General features: G+C 49.6%; 2 protein-coding genes across 3 annotated transcripts; both read right to left on the bottom strand.

The window, feature by feature from the left end:
• Nucleotides 1-10,882: 10,882 nt before the first annotated feature.
• Nucleotides 10,883-14,155, bottom strand: PV06_04136 (the record flags this gene model as incomplete). Of its 2 annotated transcripts, XM_016404991.1 has the most annotated exons (10): nucleotides 10,883-11,457; nucleotides 11,510-11,828; nucleotides 11,893-12,398; nucleotides 12,453-12,659; nucleotides 12,717-13,018; nucleotides 13,081-13,275; nucleotides 13,332-13,350; nucleotides 13,409-13,945; nucleotides 14,002-14,033; nucleotides 14,086-14,155. In XM_016404991.1, the coding sequence occupies 10 exons, from the start codon at nucleotides 14,153-14,155 to the stop codon at nucleotides 11,338-11,340; spliced, it is 2,307 nt and encodes a 768-aa protein (XP_016265996.1). The 2 variants fall into 2 exon arrangements, with proteins under 2 accessions (XP_016265996.1, XP_016265997.1); XM_016404992.1 differs by lacking the exons at nucleotides 14,002-14,033; nucleotides 14,086-14,155 and having other exon boundaries at nucleotides 11,338-11,457; nucleotides 13,409-13,972.
• Nucleotides 14,156-14,856: 701 nt separating this feature from the next.
• PV06_04135 (uncharacterized protein) lies at nucleotides 14,857-15,728 on the bottom strand. The gene has a single exon (XM_016404990.1). It carries the CDS (start codon nucleotides 15,662-15,664, stop codon nucleotides 15,080-15,082), a length of 585 nt encoding a protein of 194 aa, XP_016265995.1. The 5' UTR covers nucleotides 15,665-15,728; the 3' UTR covers nucleotides 14,857-15,079.
• Nucleotides 15,729-15,840: the final 112 nt, after the last annotated feature.

Raw genomic sequence — 15,840 nt, 5'->3', positions numbered from 1 at the left:
GCTTCCGAGCGTTGGGTCGACTGCCCGAAGTCACGATAGCTCTCATTCGTCCGGCGCCAGATCTCGGAGAGAACTCTCCGAGATCTTGCGCCTGCAAAAAAGGTCGCTACTCATAGTTGCTATTAAACTTCCACAACATGTTCCAAGCTCCTGAAACTAGACCTTCAATGCTTGAGATATCGTACTGGATCTCTACAGTAACACCGTAATCGTGCATTACGAGTATTCAGGATGCTGACCCCAATACGAAGCTTAAAACCAGGCGTAAGCGTTGCGACGGTCACTCTCTTCACGGGTGAGGACGAGGAGTTAGACATTGCCGGTCTGCAAACACATTGCCTACGTCTGGCCAAGGCCGGAGTGAATAGTATTACGTTCGCAGGGTCCAACGGCGAAGGACCTCATCTAAGTCATGAAGAACGGGATACCCTGATCCGGGCGATTCGAGAACTACTGGACGACAATAAATTCAAGCACTTACCAATTATCGCGAATTGTTCCGCCCAATCCGTCCAGGAAACCATTCGATTTACCAATGAGTCTAGCGAGGCTGGGGCAGACTATGCGTTAATCCTGCCCCCTTCTTATTTCAAAGGGGCCTACACGCGAGGAGACCTCATCCAGTTCTACACGAAAGTCGCAGAGAAATCACCGATCCCTGTAATCATCTACAACTACCCGCTGGTGGTGTCTGGGACGGACCTAGACTCCGACCTGATCATCGAGTTAGCTCGACATCCAAACATAACAGGATGCAAGTTTACCTGTGCAAATATGGGCAAGATCACGCGTGTTGCGTCGGCAGCCAATGCAGTTACACCAAGTTCGCCAGGCTCCGGCTTCTACGCTCTCGCCGGGCTCGCGGATTGCACAGTCTCAACGCTAGCAGCTGGCGGAACAGGCGTCATTGTCGGTTTGGGGAATCTGCTCCCGAAGTCATGTGTAAGGCTGTTCGAACTCTGCACCTCGGAAGGAAAAGCGCACGAGATATCAAAGCTACAGCGTCTCCTCGCCCAAGCCGACGGCACGTTAGTGGCTGGGGGTGTAACAAGCGTTAAGAGCGCCCTGCAGACGTATTTTGGCTATGGAGGACATCCTAGAAGACCACTTCCACGGGCTACGACCGCTCTGGCTGAAACGTGGGCCGAGGCAATCAAGGAAGCGGTTGAATACGAGAATAGCATCTAGCATAATCCACTTTTTGTTGCATTTCATGCAATTACAAAGACTAACATTTATCCTCCCAAAGGACCATCGTGGGAAACCTTGGCTATTTAGCTATCTTTTCCTGTCTACCAGACATCTTCGGCATATTGTCTGCATCACGTGCCCAAAAGATGCACCGCTGTCGCAATTTGTACTGCAAAATGCGATAGTCCCCATGTAACCCGTATTAACCCCGAACTCTGTTCGTGATGCTACTCCCAGACAAAAGATCTCGACGCAGAATCCCCATCTCTATCATTGTGTCTTGAGTCCTGCTCCTTCTCTAGACTTTCCGTACCTTCTATCTTAAATACTAGAATGGCTTTACTAGTGGTTTCGGTCCTTCAGAGCCACACCAGTACGCTTGTCGTACATTAGACACCTTGCCTATCTGTCGATAGTTGCTATAATCCTCATGGGCCGCAAACTAGACGTGTAATGACCGACATTGGATCACGCATCCATCTAGAAATCCGGATAGTGTCGCCGAAGGAGAATTCCGGGTTGATAAACCCAAGCACACGGAGGTCAGGTTCCGAAACCTAAGGCTGCTTTTATTAGCTTCTCCGAATGATATCTAGGTCGGGGACGTGAGACCCGCTCTTTGGCCAAGACTATCGACAATAGCCATTGCGAGGACTGAAAAGCATCGGGGTTCAATCCACACCGGGCCTGTCAGTGACGTGAGCAAAAATCCACCGCAGCACCTACCGCCTAGCCCTTACACTCCGAGCTCTCAAAAGTCGTATGGCCGTGAGATAGACTCCTTAGCGACGCTAAGAACTCTGCTAGCCCATCTACCCCCAGGCTTTTATTCTATATCTTCGCCCCGAAGCAGTGCTATAGCTTCAGGTATCACCTGGAGCCCTAATAGCCACCAGCCAGTCTACCCTCCTTCACCGTCAGCATGCCGCGCAAATCCGAACCAGCTTACGTCGTTGGTGTTGGTATGACCAAGTTCGTCAAGCCCTGTGGCAAGATTGACTATCCCGAGATAGGCTTTGAAGCCGGAATTAAAGCTATGCTTGATGCGCACATTAGTTATGATGATGTTGAGCAGGGTGTCGCTTGCTATAATTATGGCGACTCTACTTGTGGACAACGAGTTTTCTATCAGTTCGGGATGACGAAGATCCCCATCTACAACGTCAACAATAACTGCGCGACAGGGAGTACCGGTTTGAACTTGGCTCGACAAGCTATTGCTTATGGTGCTGCCGACTGTATACTTGTCGTTGGCTTCGAGAAAATGGCCCCTGGCAGTCTGGGGATGAACTTCAACGATCGCGAAACGCCGATGGGCACTTCAATGAAACTGATCGAAGCTACTCGAGGCCTTACCAATGCTCCTATGGCTATTCAACTTTTCGGGAATGCCGGGCTTGAGTATGTAGAGAAGTATGGGGCGTTAGCCGAAGATCTAGCCGAAATCGCTCGAGTCAACCATGAACATAGCAAGAGGAACCCTTATTCGCAATTCCAAGAGGAGTACACTTTGGAAGAAATCATGAAATCACCAAAAGTTCATCCAGTTATGACCAAGCTACAATGCTGCCCTACTTCCAATGGCGCCGCGGCGGCTGTCATCGTGTCACAGGCATTCTTAGACAAGAGGCCACACCTCAAGTCACAAGCTGTCTTGATTGCAGGTCAGCAAATGGCCACTGATGCCCCGGATATGTTCAACAAATCGTCTATCGAGTTAATTGGCGCCAAGATGGCCGAATTCGCCGCACAACAAGCCCTGAAGCAGGCCGGCATCACCGTTGACGACGTTAGTGTGGTAGAAGTTCATGACTGCTTCAGCGCCAACGAACTGATTACGATCGACGCCATTGGACTCGCGCCTAGAGGTAAAGCTCACGAGCTAGTTCGTGCTGGTGGCATTACCTACGGAGGAAAGTATGTCGTGAACCCGTCCGGCGGACTGATTTCAAAAGGACATCCAGTCGGTAAGATCATGATCATTCACGCTTGTCTTACAACCACCAATCGCTAACTCCCTCGATAGGAGCCACTGGTCTAGCTCAGTGTGCGGAGTTGGTATGGCATCTCAGAGGCTGGGCAAACAATCGTCTGGTCAAAGACACGAAGTATGCCATGCAGCATAACCTGGGCTTGGGTGGGGCCGTAGTTGTCACAGTATATAGGCGTGCGGATGGCGAATCAGCAAGTCCATTACCAGATGAGGAGGTTGCTAAAATTACCGGTCTTGGATACAACCCAGCTACTCAGGCGAAAGGCTTCACAGCTGAGCAAGTGAAACGAACCGTGTCGAAGCTAGCATCCTCCGACTGGGCTCGGCAAGACGTCGAATTGAAGGTCCTGGCAAGGTTTTAAGCTAATGGGATGCTAGCATTTACGCACAAGAGTCCTGTCCGGCGCCCTACCTTCTATAATCTCTATGTTTCGTTGATAAACGCTCCTCTCAAAAGTCTACGCCTCATAGCTACCAATGAAATGTTTAGCTTCAAAGCTCTCCTCTGGCAACTCTATACTGCACGTCTTGAGCATGGCTAATTCAAGTGACAATACAAATTCACTTGTATCCCGTTTTCGTACTGTTGACAGACCTCGAAACCGATTCTTAGGCGTCAAGTCGAGCCTTCGGTTTCCGGATCGCACTATATCAAATATAAGCGACCAATGCCGCAGAGAATCGCGCTTGGCTTTCGGTTTGTGGAGTTCTGCCACGGGTTGCGCTGTCCTTTAAGCTCGCCGCAGTGGTGTCCCAGATCCGAACATCGTAATAAATTAAGTATAATATAGGACCCTTCAGAGGTGCTGCGAGCCCTGAAACGTCGTTGTTGGTGACACCTTGAGTTATCGAGACTCGATCCCTTCTGACTCGAGTCGGTGAACCTTACCAAACTTGAAAGCCTCTTCCAGTAACAGCAGGAAAGCTTTTGATATTTGCTTTGTGTTCCACAGCTAAATCTGGGGTTCAATCCCCGGATAGACCAATGCATCCGGTAGTGATTGTCACTGGTGCCGCGGGTGGAATTGGATTTGAGCTTGTACGATCTTTACTGGAGGAACATCAAATGACGAGTGGTTGGGAGTCGACATCTTCAAGACTCAAAGACAGTCTGGAGCACGCTAACTAGGCACAGGACAGCTGACTATGTCGAAGGAACAAGTATGTGGGCTGACGGGGCTTCGTCTCAACGCTGGCACGATGAGCCCTATGCACAACTTGGCTAACTCCGATCCTGAAAATGGATCAAGGCGTTCCATGTCACGGTACGTTCATTTTCTTTGGAAGCAGAATCCCCGTATCGGCCCCCTCTACCTTCTGCTCACGCCGAGGTACAAACTTTTTCACGGCTTAACCACATCACCCCTCATCTTCTTAAAGAGCAGGAAAGGTGGTTTTCACGACATCTGATGCTGGTAGAGCTGTCTTGCCGGGCTGGGGCTTCTATAGCATGTCTAAAACTGCGGTTTTGTTTGAGATAACACAACTCCATCTAGGACCCTCGATGAGAGCTGTGGGATAGACGCCTGGTCTATATGACACTCCCATGATCCGTGGAATAATGGATGGGAAGTGTACGTTCTCAAAAGTCGATTTTTTCACTCAAACCTTACTAAAATTGGTATTCTTGCAGATGCCGGACGGACAAAGCAAGCCGCAGAAACGCACCGGCGACTGGCAGCGGGCACCCCCATGGTGTCTTCCCGAGAAGCTGGCAAAGCTTTCGCTTATGCTGTTGTTAAGGTGCCGCATGAGTTCTCTGGGTCTATTTACGAGTGGAATGATTGATTGATTGATTGATTACGTCATAATCTGTCCCAGCCGCTCTATAAAGTAAGCAGCTATGCAGCGTTCGACTATAAGCAGAGATGTCTCTGCTCACAATCCTAATATCAGTTCTGTATCTGTTCTACGTGTCGGACCCTTCCCAGCCCTCCTGTGTTCCTGTTTATCAATAAACACTCGTCTGCGCCGGTGTATAATTGGACCGTGGATGCGACCGAGGGGACATGGTCCGCGGCATTTGTCCAATCCGTGTTCTGTTTGGTTGTAATGCTATCGCTGGGGGCTGCCGAACGTCTGGCCGGCCCCAGTGCGATAGCCACTAGTTGAGAGTGCGCTGCATAAAGTGCAGATGTCCTGTATAGGAAGTACGTGTAGTGTGCGAGGCTTACTCGTTGATGCTTCTCGGGTCAATGCTCGCTTTCGACCATCGAGACACCATCGGCAGTCAGACGCGTCGCCACAGCGTCCTTCGCGTAGATGGCATGCCACGATATCAACGAGCTGTGAAAGTGGCAGTGTGTGATGCGTCTGAAAGGTATTTTCTGAGCTATGGGTAGTGTTGGTAGTGATAGCATGATTCGATATGGTGACTTCCTAAAGTTTAATCTCCGTGTGATCAACCATCTCTTCCCCGTTAACTCCGCCTCTTCACTGTGTCCTCTTTAGCTTCCGATACCGTAAACTATAGTCTGGCAGGAAGATGGAGTGCCGAAGTCCATCTTCCATCCAGGGGCGTACATGAAAGGGGCACCACTCTCTTCCCGCGTACTGGTACTGTATATTAGGCGTTTCGGGAGGTTCGGAAGGTGATTTTTAACGCGTCGAAGCGTCGTTAATGGAGATGGATATATCTGAAGATATGTTCTGTGTGTGCGTGATCGCAGTGATGTTGTGTTAATTGTATGCCTCTTATTAATTCCGTCTCTTCGTCGCGTTTCTCCACGCTCTGACACCGTAAACTGCGGTCGGGCAAGAAAACGGGGGACTCAAGTCCGTTCTCTATCGTTGGGCGTACATGAAAGGGAGGCCATTCCCTTCCTGCGTACTGGTACTGCATGTTGGGTGTTTCGTGAGGTGCAGAGGGTAAGTTTCGGGACTTCGACGCGTCGTTCGTGAGAGGATCACCGCGTTGCTGAGCTCCTCCTGGCACTCAGAGACAGCCAGACTGTTTCTCTGAGAGTTCCCAGCGGACACCACGTGGAGGTGGGAGCTCGTCGTCCGCCTACGAGTGGAATGATACCAAGAGAGAAGCAACTTGCAGGCTAGGATACTAAATGGAGGAGTCGTGAGTTTGATTGTGATATGAGATACGAGATACCATACACTTAGTTTGAGAGAAAGCTTATAGAAAGTCATGCTGGATTCTTACGATCCAATTATCGTCACTCTCGTGTCTTCATATATAGTCTTTTCAGCAGCATAGCTACAAACCAGGTTTCTTGGGTTGGCTATGTTTCATCTCACATGATGCATTGAGTAGCAATTTTACGGAATTAGTCTAAACAGTGTTTGCAACAAGTTGATACTCTTTGCAGTGTAGAACCAAGCGATGGTTTCGAAGACCAAGCTATCCCAAGCACCATGCACACAATTCCACTATCCCGCCAACAAGCTCAAAAACTGGTTGTCACTCACTTTGCCTTCTGAGGACCGGCATATCACAGCTGCAAATAGGTTTTCAATCGCAATTGAGGGCGATGGCACACAACGCTACCGGTAAAGGCTCTGGCAGGTAGTGGAGGAACGATCTCCGGGCTCCCGAAATGTGACGTGATAGCCGGTTATTGATACTTAATCTAAGGCATCTTCTCGAACGCCATCTTGTTGCGAATTGTTCCGATTTTGTCAATACCCATTTCCACGATGTCGCCGTCTTGCAGCCAGGCTGGTGGTTTCATAAATGCTGCTACACCGCCAGGAGTTCCAGTCATAATCACAGTCCCTTTCCTAATTGTTGTACTGCGGCTAAAGTGGCGAATGATGGCGCGTACGTCGAAGATCAGGTCGTCCGTCGACGATGATTGTCTCCCTTCTCCATTCACGAGCGTGTATAGCTCAAGTTTACTGGGGTCGGTGATGATCTCGGGAGACGTGATAACAGGCCCAATCGGCGCAAATTTGTCAAAGGCCTTCGCTGCCGAAGGTTGGTTGCTTGAGCGTTCTGGCATCTGCCACCAGCGGGAAGACACATCATTACCAACGGTATAACCTAGAATGTATTGAGTGACATCCTCGTCCTCACCAACATTCTTACAATCTTTTCCGATGACTACGCACAGTTCGACCTGCGCACCAGGCATGAGTAAAAATGATGACCTCTTAGTCGGCCTAGGCCATGGACACAAACTTACTTCGTAGTCCATCCATTGGTGACTTTGGTGAATTGGGATATCTTCGAATGGTCCGGCAAGGGCATCTGAATGCTCATCAGCGTCGAAAAAAGGGTTTGAGTAACTGGGACAGCTCTGTCCGGGTTCTGCTTACCTGGGGGTTTGTAGAATGTCTGCGGATACTCTCCAACTTTCATCTAATCGCACGTCTACCGTCAATCCTGTAACCTCCTGTTTTGCCATGGGAGACCAGAGGTAGGCAAGAAAATACATACACCTGTTTCCTCGACATGTTTTTTGTAGTTCAACCCGATGCAGAGAAAAATAGGCACTTCAGGTAGTGGGGGCAGCACCTAGGGAAAACAAAAAGTAAGCCAGTAAGTATTACAATCCCGCAATTCTGGCCGTGCCAAGGACAGTCGACCTTACTCGCTCACCTCTGCAATTTTCGCAGTAGAGCCAGAGAGGTTGAATTTACTAGACCATGGCTCTTCGCCAGCAGCGAACACAGGAACATCCGCGCCCACGAGGCCTTCCTGTGTTATGCGCGGCAATCCCTTCGCCTCTCCATAGAAGACCTGCCCTGACGGGTCTTTGAAACGAATCAGTTTGCCGAATCGGGACATGGCTTAGATATGTCCGGAAACCGAAGTGGTGATTGTTGCAGGCTTGGGTTATCTAGTTAGCTGAGGAGGCCATCGAAGCGTATGAAATATCCGCCAAACCTGCCTTTATCCTTATCCCGAGTTGGTGCTGGAACAGAAAGCTGATCCGAGAAGCAGGGTCCTGCTTGCGCACGACCTTGGCGGAAGGGAACGTATTGGCTTGACTGGCCGAGTGCGATTCAGGAAGTTGGTTGAAAGAGATGGACATGGCACTTTCGGAGCCGGGTTTGATTCTTCTTCGATCCTCTTCGGAACTATTACCTCCGAGCATAGTTGTTAATTAGGGTTCCTGACCGACTCAAACACGTGTGGAAGTCACAATGTGATTCTAGTGCTAAGGATCGGAGATACCGTTTTCCGTTTGGTACTTTGGTACTTTGGTACAGTGGTTTGCGCACTCTTACGTACATATAGCGGCCAGACCCCCCTTCACTTATAGTTAGTTAATCGAATTCTCTTCTCGCCGCTACAACCACAACAATCCGTTTCGAGTCCGGGGAGTTCGGGCGAATCGGGATGGCTTGGTGGGGTGTGCCAGGGTATTCTGCGTGCTGTGAAGCTCGAGACACACAACGAATGCGGGCATCAGCAAGTGCTTCCCAGCTTCGGACCCTAGTCTATCGCCCCAGGTTCTTTGCCCGTGATTGCTTTCTCTCTCGGCTCAACAAGCTCCGATAATGCCGGACGGCGCAAGGTCTTGATCAGCCACGCGTTCGGCATACGCCACAACTCCAGATTCTTGAAATGACCTATGCTAACATGAAAAAGGTTCACTTGACCCATCACCAACACGTGTGACACCACTTTCGCTTACAGAATCATGTCTCAAAACGCGCCCAAGCTCGACACCGCAAAGGGTACGCTGACCCTCCTCGCTCTAGGTAAGGCGTAAAGAAGGAGCAACCAGAGAAGAGTTTTTTAAGTGGTGGTACGAAGTGCACGTACCTGTGGTAGCTGCTTTTAATGAGAAAAACGGCGTGGTCAACTACCACCAGGTACGTATTCTTCAAGACTTGCACTCGGTGGATGGGCATGTTGAATTAATTCCCTTTGCCGAACCCAGTTTCATACCAGCAGCCAGGACACAGGCCTTTTTTGGAGCAGACTTCGGTCCGGATAACCTTAAGTTTATCGACTATGACGGTGTCATGACCCTCGAGTTAGTCTATCGAGAAATAGCATCAAGCGATGCTGGACCCTTTTTATGCCAACGTGATTGCCACTGATTGTACCCGACGAGTCACAGCACGTCGAGAAAAGGACAAGTTTCATCGGTGCAGGGCGGTCATACAAATTATGGGAGAATGGCGCTCCAGTCAGTAAGGCAATGAGACTCGGAGGAGAAACAGCTGGTATCGATCAGCCTTTTAAGCTGTACGTTAAGATTCTTAAGTGCTGGGCGGATGTTCGCGGATGACTCGACCAAACTATTCTTAGGACCGAGTGCGTGCAAGTTCTTGCCGAGCAATACATTCTCATATCTTCACACCGATGCTGTTATGTGACTAGGTACTACAGTAAGAGAAACGTACCGCAGTGCTTTGGGATCTTTGGAGCCCCAGCACACGGCAGTTCAGCAACCCCCTTTGCTTAGTGTCAATTTCCGTCCCAGGTGGATTCTGCCACTTCTTGTCCAGGTGTACCGCGGGCGACACCTGAGCTTCGGTAGGCGGCTACTGGGACTGATGAGTTTTTCCCAAGGGTGCATGGTGTTGGATCCTAGCCCTAGTCATCGTTGTCATACAAACGTTCCTTCGGAGGGAAAATCCCGAGAACCCGGGTTCGGAAAGTTGGGAACACAAAGTAGAGTCACCCGGCATACTCCTCTACTATTGCTCTTCTTGGGCGGTGCTACAACTTGATGAGGTTTCGCTCTACTGTTGTGCTTTGAAGATAGATAGACACGCACGGCTTCTTAATTGAAGTGATCTAGGAGTAGAATACGGAGTTGACCTCTGTTTCATTGCAAGCCACTGAACATGACGGTTGACTTTGACGCTCCAGCTGACCAAGTCAAGAGTCCTACCACAATAGCTCACGTCGTGCTGCGGACCGCCCAATTCCCAGAAATGAACGAATTCTACAAAGTATTTCTGGGTGCACATGCTGTTTATGTGAGAGAAAACTTATCATTTCTCACTTACGACGAAGAACACCATCGCATTGCCCTTTTTCAAGTCCCAGGCACGGGTCCAAAGGTGAAGAAAAGCTCAGGACTCGAACATATCGCCGTTACTTATCCCACCATGGATGACCTGGCTTTGGCGTATCGCCAACGCAAACAAAAGGGCATTGTGCCGTCGTGGTGCGTCAACCACAGTCCGGACGATATCGATTTACTACGAAGATCCTGATGGTAACACTCTGCAGACGTAAGTCGACAATTTCGACACCCCCGAAGATGCAATAGCTTTCATGGAATCATACGAATTTACCGAAAACCCCTTTGGGACCGATTTTGACCCCGAGGATCTTATCAACAGACTACGCTCTAGAGAAGATCATGCTTCGATCAAGAAAGGAATCGAAATCGGTCCACGAGGAGTACCCGTACATGCCGCATAAGCCTATTACATGTCAATTATCAGCGAGGCTAGGGTTCTTAGCAGCCAGGATTATCAGAGGTTGCCGGTCCCCTGCTTTGCGGGGAGAAAGGCCGTCCCGTCGATGGAGTCAGAATGGTCGAGTCATTGTAATCTTACAGAAGGTCTAAGATCGAAACAGGGGGCGGAGGAACCTTAGCTCGCTATACAAAGGTCCAAGAAGATGTGCTACCCCTATAGCTCTGGCCACAGTCGGTTGGGGTGATACTAGTCGGACACATCTGTCACCAAGGGATTGTAACATGCTGCTGAGAACTTCTTGTCATCTCTCGCGCCACAGCGATTGATAAGTGCGGTTGAACTATGATTCTCACCCCAGAATCCTAGATCGTAGCATGATTTTTCGCAGATTTGATTGCTTCCTTGGGAGAGGCGCAACGCGATACGTCGCTACCTAGCTATCTAGCTCGGCCTACCACGCCACCGCACATGGTCATGGATTCATCAATCGCGTAGTCTGCGGCGTTCTGTATCATATGTTGGTGTTTGGTGATAAGTTAGCAATGCCTTCCTGGGCTCCTTTAATTATCCTAAGCTCTAAGAAGTCTTCGTTCCTGGCATGTCCGAAGAAATCCTAGGCTAGGCCGACAACATCCTTATTATCGGCTTTGATATGACTGTCGATCCCGGGGCTAGGCTCGACCAAAGTTCAGAGGCAAGATTGCGCAGATATCTTTGTTCCCTCTTACGGCTTCTAGCTGACCTGCGTACTCGGCTGCGGCGGTGGAACAGACGTGGTTTTCGATCTGTGCGGCCATCCAGCTCTTGAATCACCGCTCAAAGATGATGTTGCAGTCATCATTCCAGGGCATGGCTGACACTTGTGGCAACGAGGAGATCAAATTTTCCCAATCAGCTGGAGGGGCATTGGAAGTATCTGAAATCCAACTCTAGAGCCGCAATCAGTTTCAAGACACGGTATACAAGGCATGAACCGCTTACCTGGTTCGAGAAGAACTCATCCATGCCTGCAGGAAGAAAATTGAGGGCATTCGTAATCGGGGATACCGGCCGTGTTACAGGCTTGGCAATATTGGACTTGTCAGCGCTGGCGCTCGTTGTACGGACTCGTGCCCAGTGCACAAGATCTCGGATAAAACCAAGAGCAAACGAAGAACCAGTCGAATAGTCCAAATGGCCGAAGTAGCTGGCGGCCATATCAATGAGCTGGATGTCTGATGCCACAGACGGCAGACTGGGATAAGTCACAATGTGAATAAAAAGGTGGATCATGCCGAGAATTGGGTAGAGTACAGTCAACCTGTGTTCGAAGTAAGCGGGATTATGATTTTCCAGACAGTATTGCCAGGCAAACAGGATCTTACCAGGTTGGAGCTGCAGAGTCAATTGGGACGTGCCTCAAGCTGCGGATGATTTCTCTCGATGCCTCCGCAACTCGATGCTTGATGTTATCTGGTGGTGCCAGGGCCACCTGACAGCGTTCTGGGCATCCCTTCGAAGTTTCCTTGTCCCAGGGATTGCCCATAGCATCATTGATGGTGATGAGCAACGCATGGTACGCCAAGTGATAGTACAAGGTCAGCTCCTTGCGTACTTCTGGAGCTGATTGGTCTGAAGTACAGACTGGTTCGAACCGTAATTTGGCCGGAAGTTGGCTTCGCCATTTCTGCAGGCGTGTCTCAAGTGTCTTCTTTAATTCTAAACGAGTGGCTTGCGACTGACGCCTCGCACTCACGCTTAGCAGCTGCTTCGATACTGCAGATTTGATTCGAGCCAGCTCGATGATTTGTAAGAAGATCTCGAGATTGGTCTTTGATCCGTGAAGCGGCCTGGACGGGTAGGGACAGCTAATGTTATCGTCATCGATTGCCTTCTGCAGGTCAGCGCCTCAATATCGAAGTAGAATGCACCAAGTCCGACGTACAGACGCCCGATCTGAGCAAGACGAATTGTGCTTTTCGTAGCAATAAATTGACCAGAACAGCACACTTCGATATTCTTGCTCCTTACCCTGTGGTCTGTCAGGTTCTGAGATGTCTAAATGGAGTCCTTTGGACTGCGCCAACCGGGTGGCGTTGCTGATAAGCATGTATTCTAACTTGGGGTTCCCGATACCTTCAGCGAACAGAGCCTGATGGGCCAAAGTTAGTGTTGTCACGTAAAAGAAGGGTATGATGCAATTCTTCACCATAAGGAGTAGGCTTTCAACAGCCTGCAGTTGCGAACAACAGTAGATGAGTTGTGTGTGTACAGATAAAGCGTTTTCGAAATACCTCCAGGAGATCCGCTGGGCCTCAATCCATGCATTCTCCGACGGCTTGCTATAGTGTACTATTCGAGCCCCAAAAGCGTAGATGACATGTCTTAACGCATACCATGCTGGATTCTCGCTCTGTCTCTGGTGATTTTTGAAGAACGCACGTAGGTATGAGTTGAAAATCTCGCGTTGAACGGGTACGCAGGGAATTTCCAAGCATTCCTCAAAAAACCCTATAAGAAAGAGAAGGGGCGTGAGCATGAGCATGAGCATGCGTGTTGAGCTGAAGCTGTACCTTTCGCATATTTCCAAGCTGTAGGAGCGTCCGGCTCAGGGGCTCTGGTACTAGACAGCTCTGTTTGCAATTTGAGCCTTCCCGAAACGAAGGAACGCAGGGACATGGCGCTAGATGTAAAGTCCGATAGGCCAAGGCTGCTTGAAGCCCAATTCGCGCCGGCTTGCGAGCAAATCGAGAGGTAAGATGCCTCACCTTGACGGAGGTTAATCAAGCACTATAGGTCGTCGTATTCTCGTGTCAGGACTCACCATGGTATTCTAAAGCACCCTCCAGCATCACAGTCAGTCTCAAGAGTAAGCCAAAGGACTAAATTTCTTCAACTCACAGTCTCCGTCGACTGGGAAATCTCCATCTTTGGAGCCCTATCTGTTTCGTCCTCATCGTGACTCATATGGTCCTCTGACGGCAAGGAAGCCTGTGTGGCCGAGATATAGGCCGGCACACTGTTTTGATATTCGAACTGGCTGCTCACAAGCGTTTGGTTGGTTTCGCTAGTCTCTACGCTTTGCGTAAGGTATCTCGAGTCTGCCGATCGGATGTTTGATGCCAATTCGATGATGCCAGTACCCCTAGGGACTTGCTCTAGATTGTCATCTACCCTACCTGGAAGAGGCTCTGCCCTCGGGGCTGAACCTTCAAATCGACTCCCGGCTGGGAAATTTGGTGGATGGGCTGAGGTTGGAATGGTAGAGGCATTGTCAGCCTTTTGCACCAAGTTCATGCCGGTATTCTGGGCGTTTAAATCGATGCCTGCAGCAGCGAGCATAGCTTCTGCCTTCGAAAGTCGTTCTTGAAGCAGTCGGTGCTTTTCCCGCACTCCCTTCCGGCTAGTTGGCGCAACAAAGCAGCGTTCGCCGTGGAGCTTTGGATGAGGTTAAGAGTAGACTCGTAAAAGGTAGACTCGCGACAGAGACTTACCTCGCAATTCTTGCATGGTTGTTTGCCATCACCTAACACAAGTTAAGACGTGTCTCTATACCTTTATTTCGAGTATGGCTTCACATTTGATTTTTTTGGTGCGGCAATACTCACACGCACGAAGGCACTTTGGGATCGATCCGTCCACGACCATGGCTGATAAGTAAGAGCTCCAAGGTGTAGTATGGGGGAGACATCGCCGGAATGAATCTTCGGATCGAACGAAGACAGAAAATGAGGGGGGGCCAGCAAAGTCTAACCTAGCGAGGAATAAATGGCGTTCACCATACCCCGCACTTCCAGGACATCCCCAGGTCTTCTACAGAGGACGCGGCCCAAACTTTGAGCTGACTCTAGGTTCAAGGTCGGAAGACCCGACGAAAGCCGCTTGTTACTATTGTAACGAGTAAGAATGTGGAACAAAGGCAGGCCCGGACTGATTTGGCCGAAACGAGTGGAGCTCGGATGTACTTTAATAGCTCCGTGCCTTTGAATTCTTCATAATGTTTGGTTGGCCTCAATTCCCTCGTAGAGGGGGGGTGGACCTGCGGCCTAGTACTGTTGCCTGTTCTGTTGTTTTAGATGAATAGCTTTATGCATAAGATGCCGCTTTGACTAGGTTTACAAACTCCAGTTCGGACCCGAAATAGCCGAGTTTAAAAACCCGAGGTTACTGGCTACGATTCGCACCTCGTATTTTTGATGGACGTAGGTAAGAAATGGAGCGCCCCTATAGGTCAATGCCTAGGAGCAAGGAGGGCTGCGTGACAGGAGTTGTAAAGACCTCCTTGATGGAGTATTTCGCAACTCGGCCGTCCAACAAAATCACGGCGCAGGAGATTTACCACCCGGCAAGTCATTCAATGTCACTCTTGATCCAATCTGCCTACTTATCTAGTGTGGCATGCTAGCTGAACTAAACGAGAGAATTAGGAAAGTTTTTTCCAAGCTGCCCTCTATAGTAAGCTACGTCTCCGAATGCATGTCAGCATGGGGTCCGTTTGACACTTTTGCCTTTTGATAGCGTCGTCTCCCTGTGATCAACCCCTCGAGCCATCTTCTTGTAGCCCTTCTTCGATTATGCGGCGTGAGCAGGTACTCCTCGAGGCCCTATCTCGATCCGTTTTTTGATCGAATCGTGGTGCTCCCCAGATCTGAGTCGGTTAATGAGGTGTTCAGGGTCAAAGTCTGTTCCGAATGGATTCTCCAAAAATTCTTTAGACTCCATGAAAGCAGTCGCTTCTTCCGGTGAATTAAAGTTATCAACCTGTGTCTCTAAGGTATTGCCATCGGGGTCTTCATAGTAGATCGAAGTGGTCGGTCCATGGTTGACACACCACGATGGTATAATATCTTTTTGTTTACGTTGGCGGTAGGCCAGAGCCAAGTCATCCAGTGTCTTGTAAGTGAAGGCGATGTGTTCGAGTCCCGAGCTTTTCTTCACTTTAGGTGTCGTGCCTGGAACTTGAAATAGGGCAATTCGATGATGTTCTTCATCATAAGTGAGGAATGACAGGTTTTCCCTCTCATAGACCGCGTACGCGCCCAAAAAGGTCTTATAGAACTCGTTCATCTCGGGGAATTGCGCTGTCCGCAGCACGACATGAGCCAGGCTGGCAGGTGGCATGACCTTGTCAGCTGGTGTGTCAAAGTCGATAGTCATGTTCGATGTAAGCCTGATAAAGTAGAGTGCAGAACACAACAAAGGGTAGTATGGTGTAGAATGGCCTAAGCGACGAAATCTAAAACACGTCTTTATTATTTATATCTAATTTGCTTCACATGCTGAGGCAGAGCATGGAAATCGTTTATGATGCTATTCATCTGTATAGCCAGGGT

This window comes from Exophiala oligosperma (assembly GCF_000835515.1).
Source record: "Exophiala oligosperma strain CBS 72588 unplaced genomic scaffold supercont1.3, whole genome shotgun sequence".
Lineage (NCBI taxonomy): Eukaryota > Fungi > Ascomycota > Eurotiomycetes > Chaetothyriales > Herpotrichiellaceae > Exophiala > Exophiala oligosperma.
The sequence above is the reverse complement of the archived record's forward strand: the minus strand, read 5'-3'. Positions and strand labels throughout refer to the sequence as shown.